The sequence below is a fragment of the Argiope bruennichi genome, chromosome 2, assembly GCF_947563725.1.
Source record: "Argiope bruennichi chromosome 2, qqArgBrue1.1, whole genome shotgun sequence".
Taxonomy (NCBI): domain Eukaryota; kingdom Metazoa; phylum Arthropoda; class Arachnida; order Araneae; family Araneidae; genus Argiope; species Argiope bruennichi.
In genome coordinates this window covers 73,381,222-73,401,488 of record NC_079152.1, presented here as the reverse complement: position 1 = coordinate 73,401,488, position 20,267 = coordinate 73,381,222, and the positions used below count along the sequence as shown (strand labels likewise).

The following is a 20,267-nucleotide window of genomic DNA, read 5'->3' as shown; positions in this document are numbered from 1 at the left end:
GATGATTTAACACCCCGACTATCAAACTTATTTGAAACAATTTAATAATCTTCAGAGACCAGCAACAATTAATCATCTTAACGTTTATTAGAAATCTTCATCAAAACAGATACAGTTCTGGGACAACCTGCAAGCTAAAAGTAGTTAACGTGTTAAATTGTATGAATTATATAGTTATGTATAATGATTTAAAACCACCAAATTAGTTACTTAACAGCAAAACGGACACTGTTCCGTTTTTAAGAAGACGGATAATTATAATATTAAATTATAATAAAAAAATCCAAGATAATTTTACTAACGTAATGGTCACTTTCAGATATGCTTTGCCATAGAGTATCTGATATAACTTAAATATACATAGATTTCATTTTTTCTATTTCATATTCGCCAGAATATACATTTGAATCAAACAACTAAGCATTTAATGGTCCTCTCGAGATTTGCAAAAGATGACGTTAAGAAGAGATTGCTCACATGAGGATACAGTTTCGCGTTCTGTCTCTCAAGTCCTCTTTGAGAACATCCTTGTTCTTATACTTCCCTCTCGATCCCATGGTAGAGAGGGGAGTGCGCAGGATGTGATTCTTGTTGAGTTTGCCAAGGGCAGCAAGCGCAGAGATCTCGAAGGCTTCGCAAGCGCTGCGTGGGCACAAACGTGAGGAGGTCTCCACGTAAGTAGTCGCGTGGATCTGTCGGGAAACGCCGAGGGCCTATGCAAACAGAAAAAGAATAAATGATATTTACAAGTACTGGCATTTCATTACATTAAAATTAAGTAAATGACAATTGTGAAAAAAAAATTCAACTGTTTTACAACCATTCACTTTGCCAAAATGAAATCATACAGCAATTGCTTGAACCCAATCCGTATAAAAGGTCGGTATCAGAAATGTTTGGCACAATTTGTAGCTAAGTGCCAAATATGGGGAGCTTCTGAGAAAGATTATATAATTATGAAAAGTGGATAAGTTGAATGAAAAGAATATTTTTATTGGAAATCAAAAGAAATCGCCATGGGCGTTTTAAAACAGGTCCCATCGTTTAGGTAGTAGGTCCATACCTTTGCTGTAGAAAGATGGTGGTTGATTCTTCAGGAAGCCCTACACAGCTTCTTTAACTTTCATTGTACGAATGGAAACGTATCTCTTGTAAGTGGCCCAAAGAGGTGAAAGTCACTGGGTGACGAATCCAGATTGTATGTCAGGTGTTGCAACACTTCCCAACCGGATTTTTTTAAGGTCGTCTGAGTTTCGCGGGAGAAGTGCGAGAGAGCATTGACATGGAGAAGGATCACTTGTTGAGTAAAAAGGCCTGGCCGTTTGCTTTTGATTGATTTTCATAGTTCCATCAGAGCATTTCAGCATTGTGTTGAATTGATAGTGCTCCCTTGAGGCAGGAAAATCAATCAAGAGTGGTCCACGGCAATCGAAGAATCAAAAACCGTACTATCGCGCATTGTTCCTGTCTGACCGCTTCTATGTATAGAACGACTTTACTTTCGATTAATTTCCTCTCCCACGAATAGCTTTCAAAGTTGAATGCCGTATTTAATGCACACTTCCTTCGACCCTTTATATCAATGTTCGGTGAAACTACTATAACTGCAGTCATTCTGACGCAAACGCAAATGTCCACTTTTCATTTGGGCAATCCTCATATATAGCTGGATCAAGGTAAACTCTTATTGAAATAAAGGCTTTCCTGGTGATAGATAAGAAATTACAATATTCCCATACTCCTGAAATAAAAATGTATTTTAAATTTCTTACGGTTCTCTAACTGGCCTTTTGTTTTTAGGGAACTGGGACGTTCTCGACAGCGAAAATTGGCAATATTTCAGTATTAAACAAAGGAGATTTTTTCCAAATAAAAATTTAAACTTAATATATTGTACAAATTGAAAGAGTATAATGATGTAATTATAAAATAACTCAAAAATAATTATTTCTTAAAGTATTTTTATTTTCATAACATATCGAAAATCAGTTGTGATACGGAAATGTTTACATACATATATACACATTGGTACGCTCGTATAACACATTTCTGTCTAAAATCATTCCAAAATTGTTATAATGTGTAAACAAAAGTTCTATGATTGCAGTGAACCCATTTTCATTTTAATATATTCAGAAAATTATTTAAAAAAAATATTTACTATCACATATCAGGAAAATCTCAAGAATACATGATAATTTTTTATAGAAATATCACCTAAAATTAATATTGCTGCTCAAAAATTTATAAAACAATGTTTAACATATGCCTAATGGTTATATATATCATATTAGAAAATTTGATGTATGTGTATGGAAACAATAAAGGCGAAGCAACGTAAGAATATCAAAAACAAACGAAAGCCAAAACAAAAGAAGAAACACGATGTAAACAAAATAGAAGTTCACGCAGCTTGTAAACTTCGAAGTTACTTTGTTGAGTAATTCGTATCCTTCATGGAAATGTTAAAATTTAAAAAAAATGTTTAAAAAAACCCAAAATAATGGCATTTTTTGGGTTGTTATCAAATGCAGTCCCTTTAAAAAGGGGCGTGGCACGTTTGTTTACATTTTTTTAAATTTAATTTATGAGCTTTCTATATTTCAAACTTCACATGTTATACATCGCCGGAATCAGCACAATTTACTCTATTTTTTAGGGCTAAAATTGAAAAATTGATTTTTTGATGGTAAAAACGTCCCAGTTCCCTTTATCTATGCACATTCTAAATCAACACAACGCCTGTTCAAAAGAATTATTAATATTCTTTCTCTCACAATTCGTTTTCAGAGATTGGATTGAAGAAACAAAAAAGTTGCCACTGTCTCTGCTTGTTACTATAGGAAACGAGGTTTTCTAATACTTTTGTCGCCAGCAGTTTATTTTTAATATCAAAATGTCTTCTAATATTATTAAATTGGTATCTATCAGTACGTAAATTTTATAGATTCTATTATGTTGGTATTGCGTAGAAGATAATATGTAAATGTTGTATCAAGTTTCGTATAATTATTCTCTTATTTGTGGGATAAAATCAATACTTTAAATAAAATAATAAATTATATATTACTACAGAATTTAGATAATAATGTGAAGTTAAGTAAAACCATATTTTTACTAGAGCTACCAATAAGAATGATTTCTGAGAAAGAAATATCTTAACAAATATACTTTTTTTATACGTATAATTTATAAATTTTAGCAAAATTTTGCAGTTGAAGTCTAATCTAATTCTATCAATTTTATATTAAGTTTCTGAACATAAATCTAAATAACTGTTTCCTTCAAACACGAATTCAATAGGAAAAATAATAGTTTCAAATACAGCTTTCTTCCTAAATAAAGAAAAGTTATCGATAAATTCTTTAATTAAAGTGAAATATTTTTTTATTTCCATACATGCGAAGTAAAAATGATAGAACAAGATATAAAGATAAATTTCTGAAAGAAAAGTAGCTCCCAACTTGATCTTTTTTTCGTCATCCTAATTAAATGGTAACAGTTTACAGTCTTTTAAGAGTGCTACGTTTGCATTTTTTATGCATTATATGCACACAAACACAAAAAATGAGTTGTGTTACTAATTTCGGAAGCGAACTATCTTTTCGAAAACCAATCCCCAATCCGTGAGCAATTAGCATTTATTACTTCTTTCATTTCCTGCGAACGGCTTGCTAAGGCAAAAAACAACAGGAATTTTCTGAAAGGTTCAGATGTGCGACGAAAAAAAAGTGACTGACGTAAAGTAATTTTCTTCTAGAAAGGATCATTAATTTTTTTTCATGTCCAAAGATTAATAAGAGATTTTAACGAGTTCTGTTGAATTCAGTTTGTAGATATCGTGTATTCTAATTAATTGATCAGTAGCTAAGCTTCCAAATATATCTTATTTATATCTTAACCATAAATGTTAAAAGATATTTTAAATTTAGTAACTTTATTAAGAAAAAATTATTCATTTGTCTATTTTAAAGAACATTCACATTTTTTTTATTTAATGCATTTAATGAAGGAAAATTCGTTTGAATATCAAATAATTTATATTTTCATAACCATATTTTGAACTGAATCATTAAAATGCTGCGATCTAAAAGCAGCTTATCGTCCTTTTCTAAAATTAGTAACTTTAATGAGTTTGTTATAGTGCAATAAATATGGATTCTCTGATTAAAATTTAAGTTTTGATTATATCTTGAACTTTGCTTTTACTTCTTTATTCGCTTATAAAGTAATCATTAAATTCTAAATATAATATATGGAATCCACGAAAGGGCGTACTTTATTTTTAACTGATATTAATTAAGTGTTATTTCCTGAAGGTAATTTTGCCGTTTATTAAATTCATTTTATTAGTATTTTCCTATATTACAGGAAGTATACGAAAATAAAAAGTAATGTGAAATATTCCATGATAAAAAGTAATATGAAATATTTATTTTATTCGAAAATAAAAATAAAGTAAAAATAATAAGTAAATTTATTTGTAAATAAAAAGTAATATGAAATATTTATTCATAGGAATTGCTCCTGTATTTGGGTCAATATTTATTCATAAGAATTATTCCTGAATTTGGGTAAATATTTATTATAAGAATTGGGAAATATCCCAATAAAATATATATGTTATCATCTTCTCTAATTGTTTATTCATTTTATTTACTTCATTTATTAAGCTGAATCACTTGTGGAATTAGAGGCAATAAGGACATTCATTTTTATTATTATTACTATGTATTATTATCACTCTATATTATTATTACATAAAGTTTCAAAATGCAGTGACAAAATCATAATAAATTAAGCAATACCAAACGTCCCGCAGATCAATTTTTGGCCAAAAAATTATGCATTTTTCCAACATTCGATTTGGCCTTTTCAAATTTACTATCTGTTGCTTAAGCTGAAGATATTTTCTTGAAATGTTTTTAAAAAGTTGTCTATTAAGTTATTTTTTACCAACAATTGCTCACATCCGTTTCTTTAGTTTTTTTTATTAACTTACCTTTACTTTGTCGTATTTAACTCTCCCTATCATTAAAAATATCTAATTTTAATTACAATTTACCATTACGTCAATTATTTGATTGGATAATTATTTTCTAATATTGTGTTCAAAATCATTTGCAAGTGATTTGTTGGAGTTTTTTTTTTGTTGCCAAGAGTTTAATGAAGATTATAAAAATTTGCTTGTTAAGTTTTGGGGAGATAATCACATTTATAACAGACAATAGATAATTATCGCTCATTAAGAATTTTTTTTTCTAAAAATTATCTGCCTTTTAGACAATTAAGGCACGTGAGTTAAAAGTTAATGGCAAAAGAATTTACCATAATTTCCATGATTTATGCAGAACGTAAGTCTAATTTTCTTTACCTCCCATATTAAAAAAGACCCTTCTTTACATTAACTTGTAAGTATTAGAGGTAGAATTACTGCATACATTAATTCCTTTTTAACGTCCGTTATCGTAGGTTGACTGGCAAAAGCATGCTAGAAAAAGGTTAGTTAAACTGTAAGCATACATTGACACGTGTATTGCAATGCAGAATCTTAAATGCAGAATAATTAAATTTGTAATCAAATCATGCAATCAATATAAACTACAAAAAATTAACAAACATTCTTCCTTTTGCTTATAAGAAATGAATTTATTTTAAATGTCCCAAATAGGATGTGCTATCGGTTTAATATATTTAAAAAATTACGGGTCAATATTTTATAGTATTCGAAAATGGCATGAAACTTCTTGAAAGACATTAGGCGCTATTGCATTCTTGACTATTTGGCAAAACTTTCAGGTTTATAATTAGGATAATTATTAAATTATTTTAACCGATGCGTATATCTTTTTTATGCATTTTATGAATCCGAGTAAATAGCTAGATAAAATTACTTATAACGTATTTTTTATTATATATACTTGCCACTCAAATTTTCAGTTTTACACTCCAATAATCTCAGTATGAAATTTCTAGAAAGACATTAGATCTCTTGCACACTTGACTAATTAGCAAAATTTTTAGGTTTATAATTGGGGTAATTATTAATTTATTTTAGTAGATATCTATATCTTTTTTATGTTTTTTATGAATTAGAGTAAATAGCTATATAAAAGTACTTACTATATATTCATTTAATGCATACACCTGACACTCGAATTTTCATTTTGGCATTCCAATAACCCAATATAACAACATAATACAAAAGAAAAGCATCAGACTGAAGATAGTTATTCTATCCCAATAGCACACATGTTCAATATTGTACAACATGCTGTGTTACCTTGGTACCCATATTATGCACTTTCTCTTGATGCAAAAAATATTTTTATGCCCTGAATTATCATTAAATTATTAATCTTTAAGCGCATGCTTTTTCACTAAGACAAACCAAATACTTATTATGATTAATTTTGAATGAACTTCATCGTACCTGTTCTGCTGTGACAGGCACTTTTTTCAGCTTGGCCAAGGCGCACATGGTTTCCGCGTCGTTGCGAAGGTCACTTTGGCAACCGCAAAGGATGATGGGGATGTTCTGACTATGCTGGCGGATTTCCGGAAACCACTGGTAAAAAGATAAAAGAAAGCTTTATAGGCATTTATACTAGGAAAAAATGAATATAAACATTTCATAAAAATAATTATCTTGAATTCTGTTCGCCTATAACTGTCTGGATAAGTTGAATACCAGCAAGTAACTTTTAGACGTGTCTTGTTCTAAGAAAGAGATGAAGGTGGTTGAGTGAATAGTCTTTAATGTTAATAAATTATAACATATAAGAAATCTTCAATTATCATCTTTTAGTATTTATTTGGAGAATGATAAATCATTTGTTATTATACATGCTCAAAGCAAGTTTTTTTATATACATCTTTAGCCCTGTTTTTTTCTAGAATTATCATTCATCATTAATATATTTGAGTTTCATTTAGAGATAATACATTTAAATACATAGGATGGTACCTATATATACTATAAAATGTCCTTTTTCCGCTTGAGTTTCCTCTAAATGAATCGTAAGATATATAATTTATTTAAATGAATGAGTTTTAATTAGTTTAATTCATCTAATAAACGGGCCATTTAAATAAATGAACCGATCAGATGTAAAAACAAAAATATTGACCAAGAGTTGATTCACAAAGGGAAAAGAAATTCGGTATTAATAAACGTTTGAAACTTATTCAGTTTACTTGTAACTCTTAATTTGATTCGTTTCAAACTTTTCTTGTATGAATCTGAATGAAAAGGCACAAAGAAAAAATTTGACAAAAAGCATTAGAATAAATTTTTTACCTTATTTACGGTATTGTCCAGAGAGTCCGGGCTGCCAATTGTGAAGCAGAGTAGGAAAACACTTGCGTCTTTGTAAGAAAGAGGACGAACAGTATCGTAAGCCGATGTTCCTGAAAGTAACAAAAGATATTCATAAATCTAAAAGAAGCAAATTGACATAGGACTTTCTAAACCATTAAAATTGTTAAAAACTTCTAAATAGATGCATGGCATACAACAGAGCGTGTTGTTATGAATTTGAAATATTTTATCTGGTAAGTAATCGAAATCTACTAATAGCTGACGGATGATAAATAGATGCTAATGACCCAGTTACCACTTGGTGATGAATTTGGCAACTTTGAATACAAACATGAAGGATTCATATTATTCGAGAATCTTGGAGATAGCTCTCTTATGATAAGAGTTTCAATATTTCTCCATAATATTATCACAGGAGCTATGAAAAGCTGAGAGAGGTCAGTAGTAGCAGTTGAACGAAGCATTCTTTTGGAATGTTGATCTTCTAAGAATTCTCCTAGTGCTTTGTTCTGTCGCTGATTCTGAATAGCGATTAGTTTCATATTCACTTCTATTTATAGCAAGTGTTGTTTTCATAAACGCTTCGATTGTTTGCTATTACATACTCTCTATTTGTTATTGATCCTGTTGAATTTTGTACTGTAAACCCAAGAATTCTGGATTCACGAGTTTCGGATTTTTCCTTAATGATATATTTACTATAGAATATTAATAAAATGTTTGACAACTCACTAATATTGCAAATATCCTTTTGAAATTTGCCTTCAAGAGTCTCGTCTGTTATTCAATTTTAATCCACATTTAGGAATTTGTTATTTGAAGTATACTATTTCTCGTTAATCCTCTACATTTCGATAGTTCAATGCCTTTAGAAAGACGAATGGAGTAATATAACGAGAAACCAGAGTAGTGTTCTCGAATCACGTTCCCTGCAGAAAATTGTAGACTTTGGGTAAGGCAGCGAATGACTTTATGGCGCGTTTTTTGGTGATTTTTTTTGGTGATAATCACCTGCATACGCTTAATGCGGAAGTAACAAAAAACACTATTTGTATTTTAGATAGGTTTTTTTCCCAATTGAGTAAAACCACAATCTGACATAATTCTATAGTTGTTGTTAAAACATCACATACAAATTCATTTATTTATGTACTCCGTTTTGGACATTTCGTTTATTATTTATCCGTTTGGATATTTCGTCAAATTTTTCATGAATAATTAATTGCTTTATTTAAGGGTAAGTTTAATGAATCAAGTTCAGCCAACCAATCTAAATTATTTAATTGTAAATAGTATGGTAAATACGGAACTAGTTTCTATTATGATATTCTTTGATATATTCTAAAGTAAAAAGAACATATTTAATTGTCAATCTATATCTATGGCGGGGTATTTCAATTCCTTTAGAATAAAGAAAAATAAGGAAATTTGACTGAATATTTTAAATTTGAATATCTCTTTTTGGCATTTTTTTATTAGTAAGCTTATTTTCATTATTTTAAGTGCAGATCTGGGATTGCGAACCAAATATAGTTTAAATTTTTCTCAGTTTTCTTTTATTCTTTTCTTTGTAAGTTTGTCCATAAAAAATTCAAAAAGCATAATTATTTTGATTTTTCTATCCGAAAAATTATGTTGTGACTTATAGCACTTTAGAAGCCCGGTGACAGTTATCTGTCAGCAATTTAAGCCTAGAGAGCGTCTCTTGTTTTTTCAGTAACGCCAACTAGGGCCAAGATTGCGACGTAGCTATTTCATGCGTCATGTTTGCTTGCACAACCCCTTTTAACAAGGGAGGGGGGCACATTCACACACCTCACAGATAGAACATAGCGGAAGGGCAACTAGGCCTGAACCAGGACTCGAACCCGGGATGCCCAGATCACGGGGAAGACGCGCTTACCCTATGTCAGGACGTCTGTCGAAAAATTTGTTTTCAGAACTATAAACTTTTCCAAACTTAATGCTTTATGACAGAAAATCATGTAATATTCAAAATTATTTTATTCCTAGCAGCTGTTTCTGTTATTTTAAACAAATTACCAGTTGCATCATGAACTGACTCTAATGCCTAGACGTTTAAAAAAAGAATTTCTGGAGCTGGTGCTGAGTGACATGCGTTATTATGATGGGAGAATTTGACAAGATTTTGTTTTTATGATTTGATTATCATATAAATATAATACATAGAAAATGAGAGGGAAAGCGAGGTGTAATAGTATCACTGCCCGCTTTCATGTAAATCAAATCGAGAATATTACAGCGATTTTTAAATCCATCTCACATTTTGTAGGAAGAACGCAGACGCAGGAAGCAGTGCTAAATGACTTCACAACCAGTTTAGCCCATGGCTGTTAAGTCATCTTAACTCCATTCCATCTTAATTCCATTGGTCATGAAGTCATCTTAATTCCATTGGTCATAAGTCATCTTAATTCCATTGGTCATGAAGTCATCTTAATTTCATTGGTCATGAAGTCATCTTAATTCCATTTTTATCTATTTAATGACGAAACTTTTGTAATGACTTGGTTGCATAATTGAACAAAAAATAAATTTTCAAATTTTAGTGATTTATTCAAAAACATTATATGAACTAAAAACCAAATTAAGTTTTTGCCATGAATTTGCTGTGCTTTATAAGACTATTAATAAAACTATTAGATTTTATAAAGTCAACGAAAAATCTTGTCATAACTTTTAATAACTCGTATCAACTGAGAAAATCCATGCTTGGGCAAATAGAGTGGCGGCAAAATAATTCCGGCTTCATATAAATTATATGAATGAAACCTGTGTTTCTACTTAATACAAGAAATGTATTAAATAAAATTGATTTGTGTTCTAGATATATAGATATTTACGTAACAAAAAAGTGTATGAAAACAAGTCGTAATGTTAATTCATAGAAAATCCGATGTTCAAGGTAAAGTAGAATACTTGTCTAGAATTTCCGTTGAGAATCGTTTTTCATAAAATACAGTTAAGATAGACTTTTTCACTTTTACACCGGTTTAAATTTGCATCCTTGGCTTGACGCCAGATTCCATGTCTTGGAACATTTCTAGCGGTCGGAGAATTAAATTTCGCTTCTTTAAATTTCCAAGCGGATGCTTTGGGAATACTGGCATCTTATGCTTTAAATTACTATTATTTATCACCCATAAGGAAGAAGGCACAAAGTAAAACATAAGGAAGAGGGCGCAAAGTATAATTCGTAGAAATTGTAAAATTATTTTACACAAATGATTCTAGGCCATTTAATTTTTTTTTTAACGAGTGGAAAAGATTGTAATCCTCGAGCAAATCGATCTTGCGATTTTGAAGAAGTTTCGTTTTTTACAGCGCTCTCAGTCCGAAAGACGACATTTTAAAACTATGTCTGTACATCTATCTGGAAAAGTTATAGCTCAAGAAATACAATGAGTTGGATATCTGAAATTTGGCAGGTAGTTTATGCATCAATTTTGTGTTCTTTCAAAATTTGGGTAGGAATCCGCCTACCTATATCTTCATTTTTTTGAATACGAACAGATAATAAAACAAAGTAAAAAGCTAGTGAATAAAATTTAATGAAACTATGGACATCGATAAATCTATTGAAGCATATAATTTTATTATCATAAATGTAATTAATGTCTATAGTGCCGTTCTTTGTGTACATTTTGACAGCATTTCTCACCTAAATTGTGTTTTTCCATAAATTTCAAAGAAAAGAGCGTTATCTTCCATTATCCGATTCATTGAATTTCTTTTACCATTCAACCACAAGGCGGTGTTCTTAACAGAGCTGATATGATCAGGCATGAATTTAATGTCGTTCATAAATGTTTCTTAAAAAAATTAGAAGTTTCACATTCGGAAGTTATATTTTGAATTGACAAAGCAATATTCAAATCCTTTTCTTGAAAATGAATCGAGGTGGCATTTATATTTTAAATGCTAAAAATTTAGTCAAATTATATCAAATTAAGATTTAGATGATTCAATTTCCAGTTTCACTTAGTCATTCAAGAGGAATACCAAAAAGTGAAACAGAAGATGAAATAAGTTTGGTGATAAATTTAATTGTTGATATCTGTAAAGTGCAATGTTTATTTTACTCGATGGAATGAATTTAAATTGCATGACAGCCGTGTAATTAACGTAACTACGAATTGCATTAACGCATATTTGCATGTTTTCTTATTCTGAAGTGTGATATCACGTATCTTTTAGCGCAACAAGATTTGCATTGGATTCCATATTTAAATATTCGTCGTGAGAAGTGAGCAGGAATTAATTAATCTCATGGTGCTGCCTGAAAGACATTTTCTATAACGTTGATATTCCTGAAACAAATGTAATCAGCCACTTGTTACAGGTTTAAATGTGTAAATAATCGCAGCCATTTCAAAGAGCAGTCATTATTTTCTCACCCGCTTTTATTTGACTTCTCTTGCTTCGTAGATTAAAAATTTATTTTTGAAAACAAGAAATTTTGTTATTGATTTTCCACTCACTTTCAGATATATTAGAATTTTGTTTAATTGTATGCTCCTGATAGAAATATTATATTTTATTTTTCGAAACCTTATTGTTAGTTAATTGATTAATTTTATTTAAGATTTAATTCCATATTAGCTGCATTTAGCAGAAAAAAATATTTTCGATTTCCCCAATAATTATATTACTGAATCATGAAAATCGAATATCGGGATTTTTTTGTTGCAATGTTTTAGTAGAAAATAATATATTTATCAAAAATATGGAAGTAATGATATCTTAAGAATGTGAGGTGATCAATAAAGGATTTCATTGCTTCAGTATAAGAAAAATTAAGCTTCAGTGGAAATTATTATTAAACTTTTGAACAATCACTAATTTATGATGATAATTGCAATTAATTGAATCATTGAATTTCAATTTACATAGAAAATTTCTGCAAGTTCTCAAACTTTTAATATTAATACTAAAAATAAGCTACGGCAGGCCAATCCCAAATATGGAAGTAAAACACTCCTGATATGGTGGTTAGTTTTCGCCTCTTTAATTTAAATAATAATGGTGAATTGTTAATGAGCTGAGTTATCTCTCGATTACGGGACGCATCTCTTATGGGAAGGGTTGTCCATGGGTTGATATGATCATTAGGATTCAACTATGATTCCCTTCCTATTGCTGTTGCGGAATCCAGATTATTAACTGAAATTCTTATATTTTAATGAAAGGCAGTCTAACTCCAGTATGGTCAACTTGGCTTTAATAAAAGCATCTCTTAGAAATCTCTTCGCAATACTCTGGAAAAATACTTGAGTCAATTCGAAAATTCATGTTTGAACTGAAGAAAATGTAACTTCATTTTTGTTTGTTTCTTATGGCACTTGCCACTGACAAGCCCGCTGTTACGAAGACAGCGATTTAAACCTGAGGGGGAACGTCTCTTATTTTTTTATAGCAGCGCCAACTAGGGCCAAGAGTACGACTTTGCCACTCACGCATCATTCATTCGCTTGCACAACCCCTTTTTACAGGAGGGCACATTCACACATCTGACAGATAGAACAACAGAAGAACAACCATGCCCAAACCGGGACTCGAACCCGGGACGCCCAGATCACGGCGAAGACGCGCTACCCCTATGCCAGGACGCCGGCAACTTCATTTTTAAATTAAGCTGTTAAAAACTAGATTTTTTAAAATATTCTTTCTTACATTCATTGATTCATGAGAATTTCTATCATTTATATCCCATTTATACGATAGGGGACTAATGCTTTTATTTTGATCCTAAATGACTTCATATAATTTAAACCGAAATAAAAAAAATAATTAGTTCTTTAAGAGATAAAAAGAAAATTTAGAGAAGACACGTGTTAAATAGATCATCATAAAAGAAAAGCTCATTCACCTGATGTGTCCCACAATGTGAAATGTATTCTGTAACCTCCAACGCAATAGGTTGCAGTATATCTTTCAAACCCTGTTGGCGTATACACCTGAAAGAAAGAAAATCTGTTATCCCTTTGCATAAACAAATAAAATGAAAACATCTTATTATTAGGAAAGATGTAGATATTTGTTTGATATACTTATAACTCCCTTTATTAACGTCCTTTATTCCTTTATATAAACAAAAGAAATATAAATATCTTATTATCAGGAAAGATGTAGATATGTTGCTGATATGCTTATAACACCCTTAATTTTTGCAGAATTCCAGGGAAACTTCTTCCTAAGATAGATTATAGTTGATCTGTATATGACATAAAAATAGTAAATCCTATTTTTTGAAAATAAAAACGACTTTTGAGGACAAAAACGTCAATAAGATGATTAGAAAATATTTGTTTTTCAAAGTTATATTATTTTTAGAAAATTTGAAAGAATTGTTAATAAACGAATAACAAAATAACTACTATAGATGTACTACTGAAATAACGATCTACTAATATCGATGTATTACTGAAATAGCGATGTTACAATATAGATGTACTACTGAAATAACGATGTACTAATATAGATGTATTACTGAAATAAAGATGTACTAATATAGATGTATTACTGAAATAACGATTTTACAATATAGATGCACTACTGAGATAAAGATGTACTATTGAAATAACAATGTAATAATATATATGTAATGCTAAAATAAGGATATTATAAAATAGATGTGCTACAAAAATAACGATGCACTAATATATATATACTACTGAAATAATGATGTACTAATATAGACATCCTACTGAAATAATGATGTACTAATATAGACATCCTACTGAAATAACGATGTTCTTCTAAAATAATGATGTACTACTGAAATAACGATGTACTTCTAAAATAATGATGTACTACTGAAATAACGATGCACTACTGAAATAAAGATGTACTACTGAAATAACGATGTACTACTGAAATAACGATGTACTAATATAGATGTACAGATGAAAAGAATACGATTAAAAATCGGATTTTTCTAACATAGTGGAATGTTTCGATGACGTCTGCAATAAAAAAATAGACAGTAAATCAGCTGTGCTGTTTGAAGATTCCCCATTTAGAATCTTGACGAAGTCAGGAAGTTTTGGCACTCATATTATTCTATTAATAACCCTGAAAATATTATACCAATAAAATCCCGAGTTCGTTTAATGAAAGAATTATTATTAATAAAACTCAATATTTGTTGGATAAAAAAGCAAAATTGCACAGAAAGATTATAGAGAAATCATTGTAGAAGTCTCCACCACTTACTGTACCTGCTTACTGATTGATATATGTAGCATATAAATCAGGTTTGAATTAAACGCAATAATTGGATTGTGATTCTTGAACCATTCTCAAATTTCTAATTCCTGATATAATAAAAAATTACTTCTTCTATTTTTTTTCTTTAAATATTTATTTCTTACTATATACTAAATTGTAATAATAAATCAGAAAAAGAATGTTTTCTCATTTCAGAAACTCATAAATTAACTGCCATTGCTTATTGTTTTAATAAAGTCTTTCGTACACATATTTTTTTCCCCTTTTAATTCATTCCGAGAAGGTTACCCAAATTTTTTTTAAATTTTTAATCCACTCATTTAATCGAAAAAAATAAAGTGCGTACATCATTTTAAATATTTATAGTTCTGTATGCCTGATGAAATTTATTCTTCTTTAAGGAATTAGAATTCTTTGAGGTATCTAAATTGATTTTTGTCTTTAGAAGATTTGTTTTTAAAAGATTAAATTTAATTTTTTTCTTAAGAATTACTATTTGCCCATGAATTCAATAGGAGGGAAACCAAAATGTTTTTATCATCCTTGATAAATAAAAATAAAACGCTGCTGTTCAAATAATGTTTAGAAGCTAGAAAAAAATAGCATCACATAAAACTTCGTAATCGTAGTAGTTGAAAGGATTTTAAAAATATAGGGCTATATTTCCTCTTCTAATGTTCACTTCTAACTCCTTTCCTTTTGTTCGAGAAAGAACAGAAATAAATAGATTTTAAATTAAATTTCTGAAAATATAAACAACAAAATAATCAATTTTTTCACTTCTTTTTTTTTATTTGGAATTCACCCTATCTTACAATCTTTAAAATTTATAGTTGCTTTAAAGTACTTTCAGATTTGCATAAAGGTTTTTCAGCTGGAATTTTAGATCAAAAGGCATAAATAAACAAAATTATGTCTACAAAAAGAAAAATTCTCTTTGTAAAAAAATTTGTATAAAAGTGGAAGGATATTTTTCATCTATGGATAGAAAATTTCATTTCCAAATTTATTTAAATTTTAAATAAAAGTTTATTAAAAAATTAAAACAGTTGCATGAAAAAATAATAATACAATCAAATTGTATGTCATATTTATCTTGCAAGGCAAAAATTTTGTTTCTTTACTATTGTACTTTTTAAATTTTTAAATTACGGATAATGATAAAATATTATTATAAATAATGATAGATTTAAAATATAGATGATGATAACAGATAATTCAAGCTGTATTAATACGAAGAAAATTAGATGAATTCCATAGATTCACTGTTAAAGACTTCTCAAATAAAAGGAAATCGTTTGAAAACTTTCAGGATAGAGTATTTCCTTTTTAGACATCTTTCTTGATTTTCTCTTGAAAATACAAAATTCATAAGGAAATAAAGATTCTTCTTATCTGTAAACAAATACTCGAGAAGAACATTTTAAAAGCACACAAAAGCAAAGAAGTTCCGACTTCGTCTCTTGAATCGAGCCAATAAAAATTAAAAAGCTCTTGGACAGCATATTTCAAAGAATCATCACAGAAAAAATTGTGATCTATGACAATGCTTGAAATGTTTTTGGAACTCTTCCAACCTTATCTCTTCTGTAAATGACATTTCAAAAATAAAAGATCTCCTGTAACATTCAGAAAAAAAGTTCCTAGGGGTTTGGGAAAAAAGATATGTAGAGCAAAAATATTTGATTCAAAGTCAAAAAGTTTCTGATGGTTTTTTGACGAACATAGTTGAGTATTAAATTCGGAAGTATATGCAAGAAAATGGAAAGCAGTTTTGGTTATATACTTCGTTGCAATGTTGATTTTCAGATTAATATATTTAACAATTTATGATAGTTTAATGTGTTTCTTTGCAAGATAGTTCTTTTTTGCATTGAAATAATGAATTAAAGATGGCTTAGAATTATAGAAATCGAATGTAGTTGCTGCCATGGAAACCAAATTTTTTGTAGAAAAACTTTCAAAAATTTCAGAGATAATAGTGTTAAGAATAAACAAAACTTTCGAAAGAGAAACGCCTAAAAAAACCTTATTTTGCTTAGACTTTGAAAAATTAAACTATAACGACCCAAACCTCAGATAAAAAGCAGTAGCGGTAAATTTTCAGGTAGCTTAAAAAATGGTTGCGGATAAGAAGTCATCATTAAGCGGTAGAGTCATCGTTCTGGTTCATTCATCATTCTTGAGCATGTCATACTTTCAATCAAAAAAAATTCTCTAGAAAAAGTTAATTTTTGCTAAAAAAAAAGAAAGAATCAAAATACGTGTTGTCATGATACGGAGTTTACCAAAACAACATAAAGCCATCGAAGCACATCTTCTTAAATTGAAAATATGTGGGAAAAGGTAGAAACGAGGGAAAAAAAACCCTTTAATAATAAATCAATTACAGTCGATTTTTTGGTATAATTAAGAAACTTTTTGTTGATTTTTATTGTTATTTTGGTTATTATGCGTTTCTATAAAAAACAAAAATTTCTTTCGTTCTTTATTTTTATATTTAGAAACTCATTTTTCTTACGGTTTGAAATGCAATGAACAAATATATATATAATCATACCTAGGATGGCAGTTTCAGATTTCGATATCCTGGAAAGTCAGTCATTTACCTTAATTTATGCTTTAAATCTGAAAGAATGTTGATAACAACTTTAAGAATGCGATGCATTCTGAAGTGTGAAAGTATCTGATGTATGTTAGATATTGTGGTATGGAATTGTAGCCGATTGGGATGAGCGAGGATAGAACCTGGGATCTTGTGGTTCGCAGCCCAGTAACATGACCACGATACAAAAGCAATTGCTCGGGTAGCGTAGCTGTTAACTGGCTTATAAGCCTTCACCACAGAATTTTGGTGTGTTGTACTTTGCCTTTGAGTGCAGTTTGAAATTACGATAGGACAGCCTTCTTTTTATTATTTCAAAATGACTGCCGAATTTAATGATCATGTTACTTAATTTTTCTGAGATTAAAGATTAAATTATTTTGAATGTTGATAATAAATCCTTAATAATTTTTTTCATGATAATTTTTGAACATTTAGTTTAAAACTACTCTTTTTAAATGGAACAAATTAACAAATCCAATGCTGCTGCAATGCTTCAGGAGATAAGATTTTTAAAGTCTCGTTTCTCACACTTTATAGATTTCGAGATTATATCATTTTATCTATGTTGTAAGTTATATAAGATGAGTTTTGCACTTTTTTGTCAGATTTTTCAAACATTAATCGCCGTATCGTTGCTTGATCTTCGTTAAAATAATGGAAGTATAATGATGGAAATGGAAATCGAATGGAAGGATTGATAATAATGTTTTTTTTAAATCAAAAATTAATCTTGGGAAAATCCACAACTTCTAATTAAAAGTTAAGAATAAATGCCTTTCTGAACTGGTATTATTTAAATACTATTTCGAAATTAGAACAATGAAGACCTCAATTGATTTTGAATCTTTAATATATGAAACGAAAGTATTATAAATCTATTCAACGTGCTAATGTTATAAGAAAAGATGTGTTAGATAATAATAAAAGTATCACTTAGTCTATTGTGATGACATAAATATAATTTGAAAGTATTTTAAGAATCTTAATATATGAGGTTTTAAATTCGATTTTATTTCAATACCTAACACAACACTGAATCATTTTTAAGTCAAATATTGATGCAAAAAAATCAAAGAAGGAAACAGTAACAATTAAATGTAGGTTATAACATAATTTATAGAACTGAAAATATTGAAATGATGAATGCAATATGGAGAAATGTTATTCCTCAGTTTAAATGCAATGTAATTATTTATCAAGTGCATAATAATTGAAATTGTATTTGTAATTATAGTTAAATGCTGTTCTTAAAAATGGGTGAACAAGTTCCAAATTGAAAAGCCAATTTCGAATAAAAAATAGATTGTTATTTCAAGATTGCAATTCAAATAATCCATTGAAAGGACAGTTTCATATTTCAGATACCTTTTTGATAATTGAAATGCATTATTTCTTTTTGATGGAATAATAAGAAACTACATTTTTTTGTTCATAAATGAAGATTTAAAATGCTGCATATTTCCCGTGAAATTCACCTGGAATATTCTGCAATATAATATGATTAACAATGTAATTAAGAAAAAAACTAACAATTGTCATCTGATACTAATCAACACATTTTTAAAATGAATTTAATAAGAAAAATTAGTCAAGAAAGGGGAATGTTTCAATCAAAAAAATATTTTAATTTAATTAAATTTATGCTGAAATGCGTAGTAAACCATTAGAAATTCAGCTTACACGAAGTAAATGGGAAAGAAAAGCAAACAAGATGAAATTCCCGTTACTAAATCAAAAGGAACACGGATTATTATTATTTTTAAAATATGTAAAGAATCGGAAATCTAATCTAGCCCTTTTTCTTTGTGCAATCAGAAAAAAAAATGGTTTTGCTGATCACCATCTTGAACTGGAAAAAGTCAAAACATTTCGAATCACGAATATTTCTGCCAGAGAAAACACTTTTTATATGGAGAACAAAATAAAATATTAATGAAAACAATGAGATTAAATCATCTCAGATTTGCTTAGATTATTTTTGTATCACAGTTAAATAAAACTATGAAAAATGCATTTTTTCTAAAACGGTGGATCAAATTTTAGCAGTAGGTCTTATAAACAAAAAGAAGTCATTTTTACAACAGAATTACAACGAAATCACAAACTTGAAGACTAGTTGCAACGAGAGGAGGTTCTTTGCTAGTATATTAAATAAAATAAAATAATATATCAGATAACTAATTGGCAATACACAAATAGTCCGACAACGTATTGACCTAAGGTTTTTCGAGATAAATAGCTTTGTCTCTTGGTATTTGTCCCTCATTTTTTTTTCTAAGGCTATATTTGCTATTTTGATGGAGTACATTTTCTTTTTTAATCATTGATTTATCATTGAATTTTTTTTTTATCTTTAATCTGTTTCGACGTCTGTGGGGATTTTATTGCTTTCATGGCCAATCACTGCATACAAAAAAAAAAGCAATTTATGTTAATTTCACTTCTTTATTGACGCTTTATATTCTTCAACCTGCAACATTTTTATTTTGTCTCCCCATTTCATTTTGACTGGAGTTATATTTCATATCGATCTAGTGCTTTTGCTACACATTTTTTTAAGGAGTGGCCTGGCGGTTTCGAACCGGAGAGTTTCAGATTCGAGACCAGATTCTGCAGAAGAACTATCATGTAAACAGGCCTGATGTACGCTAAATGTGTCAGGGCCATATGTTCACCCATTAGTGTGGTTTGAAAACTTAGAGAAATGGTTGCCATCTAAGGTGTCGTGCTCATCATATGACCGCTGTTCAAAATTAAGAGAACTGTTCCCAAAATAGCCCTAGTGTCGCTTTAAACGGGGACGTTAATGAAAATAAACACGAAAGACTTTTATGTGATCTTTCATTTACTATTCGTAACAGTTTTCTCATTTACTTGCGTTTATTTTAGGTTTTACTGTTTTATTGTATTACCTTTAAATATTCTTATTATGGTTTTGATATGAACTCGTTCCTTTTCCCGTTTTTGTACTTTGTAAATTATGTTTTTATATTAACCGTCAGGTAAAAATCAATGAGTACACGCTAGTCTCGAAATCTCAATTTTTTTCATCATATAAATTTTATAAAAATATTATTTGAAATTGGA

General features: G+C 29.4%; 1 protein-coding gene across 1 annotated transcript in view; it reads right to left on the bottom strand.

Moving 5' to 3' along the window:
- Positions 1 to 406: 406 nt before the first annotated feature.
- The window catches only part of LOC129989434 (ras-like GTP-binding protein rhoA), a 136,373-nt gene continuing 116,512 nt past the window's right edge, over positions 407 to 20,267 (bottom strand). Inside the window, exons 2-5 of the mRNA XM_056097981.1 lie at positions 13,212 to 13,299; positions 7,301 to 7,410; positions 6,434 to 6,568; positions 407 to 713 (exon numbers count right to left, since the gene is read on the bottom strand). Coding sequence (XP_055953956.1) covers positions 474 to 713; positions 6,434 to 6,568; positions 7,301 to 7,410; positions 13,212 to 13,299 — 573 coding nt within the window. The 3' untranslated portion in view covers positions 407 to 473. The remainder of the gene's footprint in view (positions 714 to 6,433; positions 6,569 to 7,300; positions 7,411 to 13,211; positions 13,300 to 20,267) is intronic.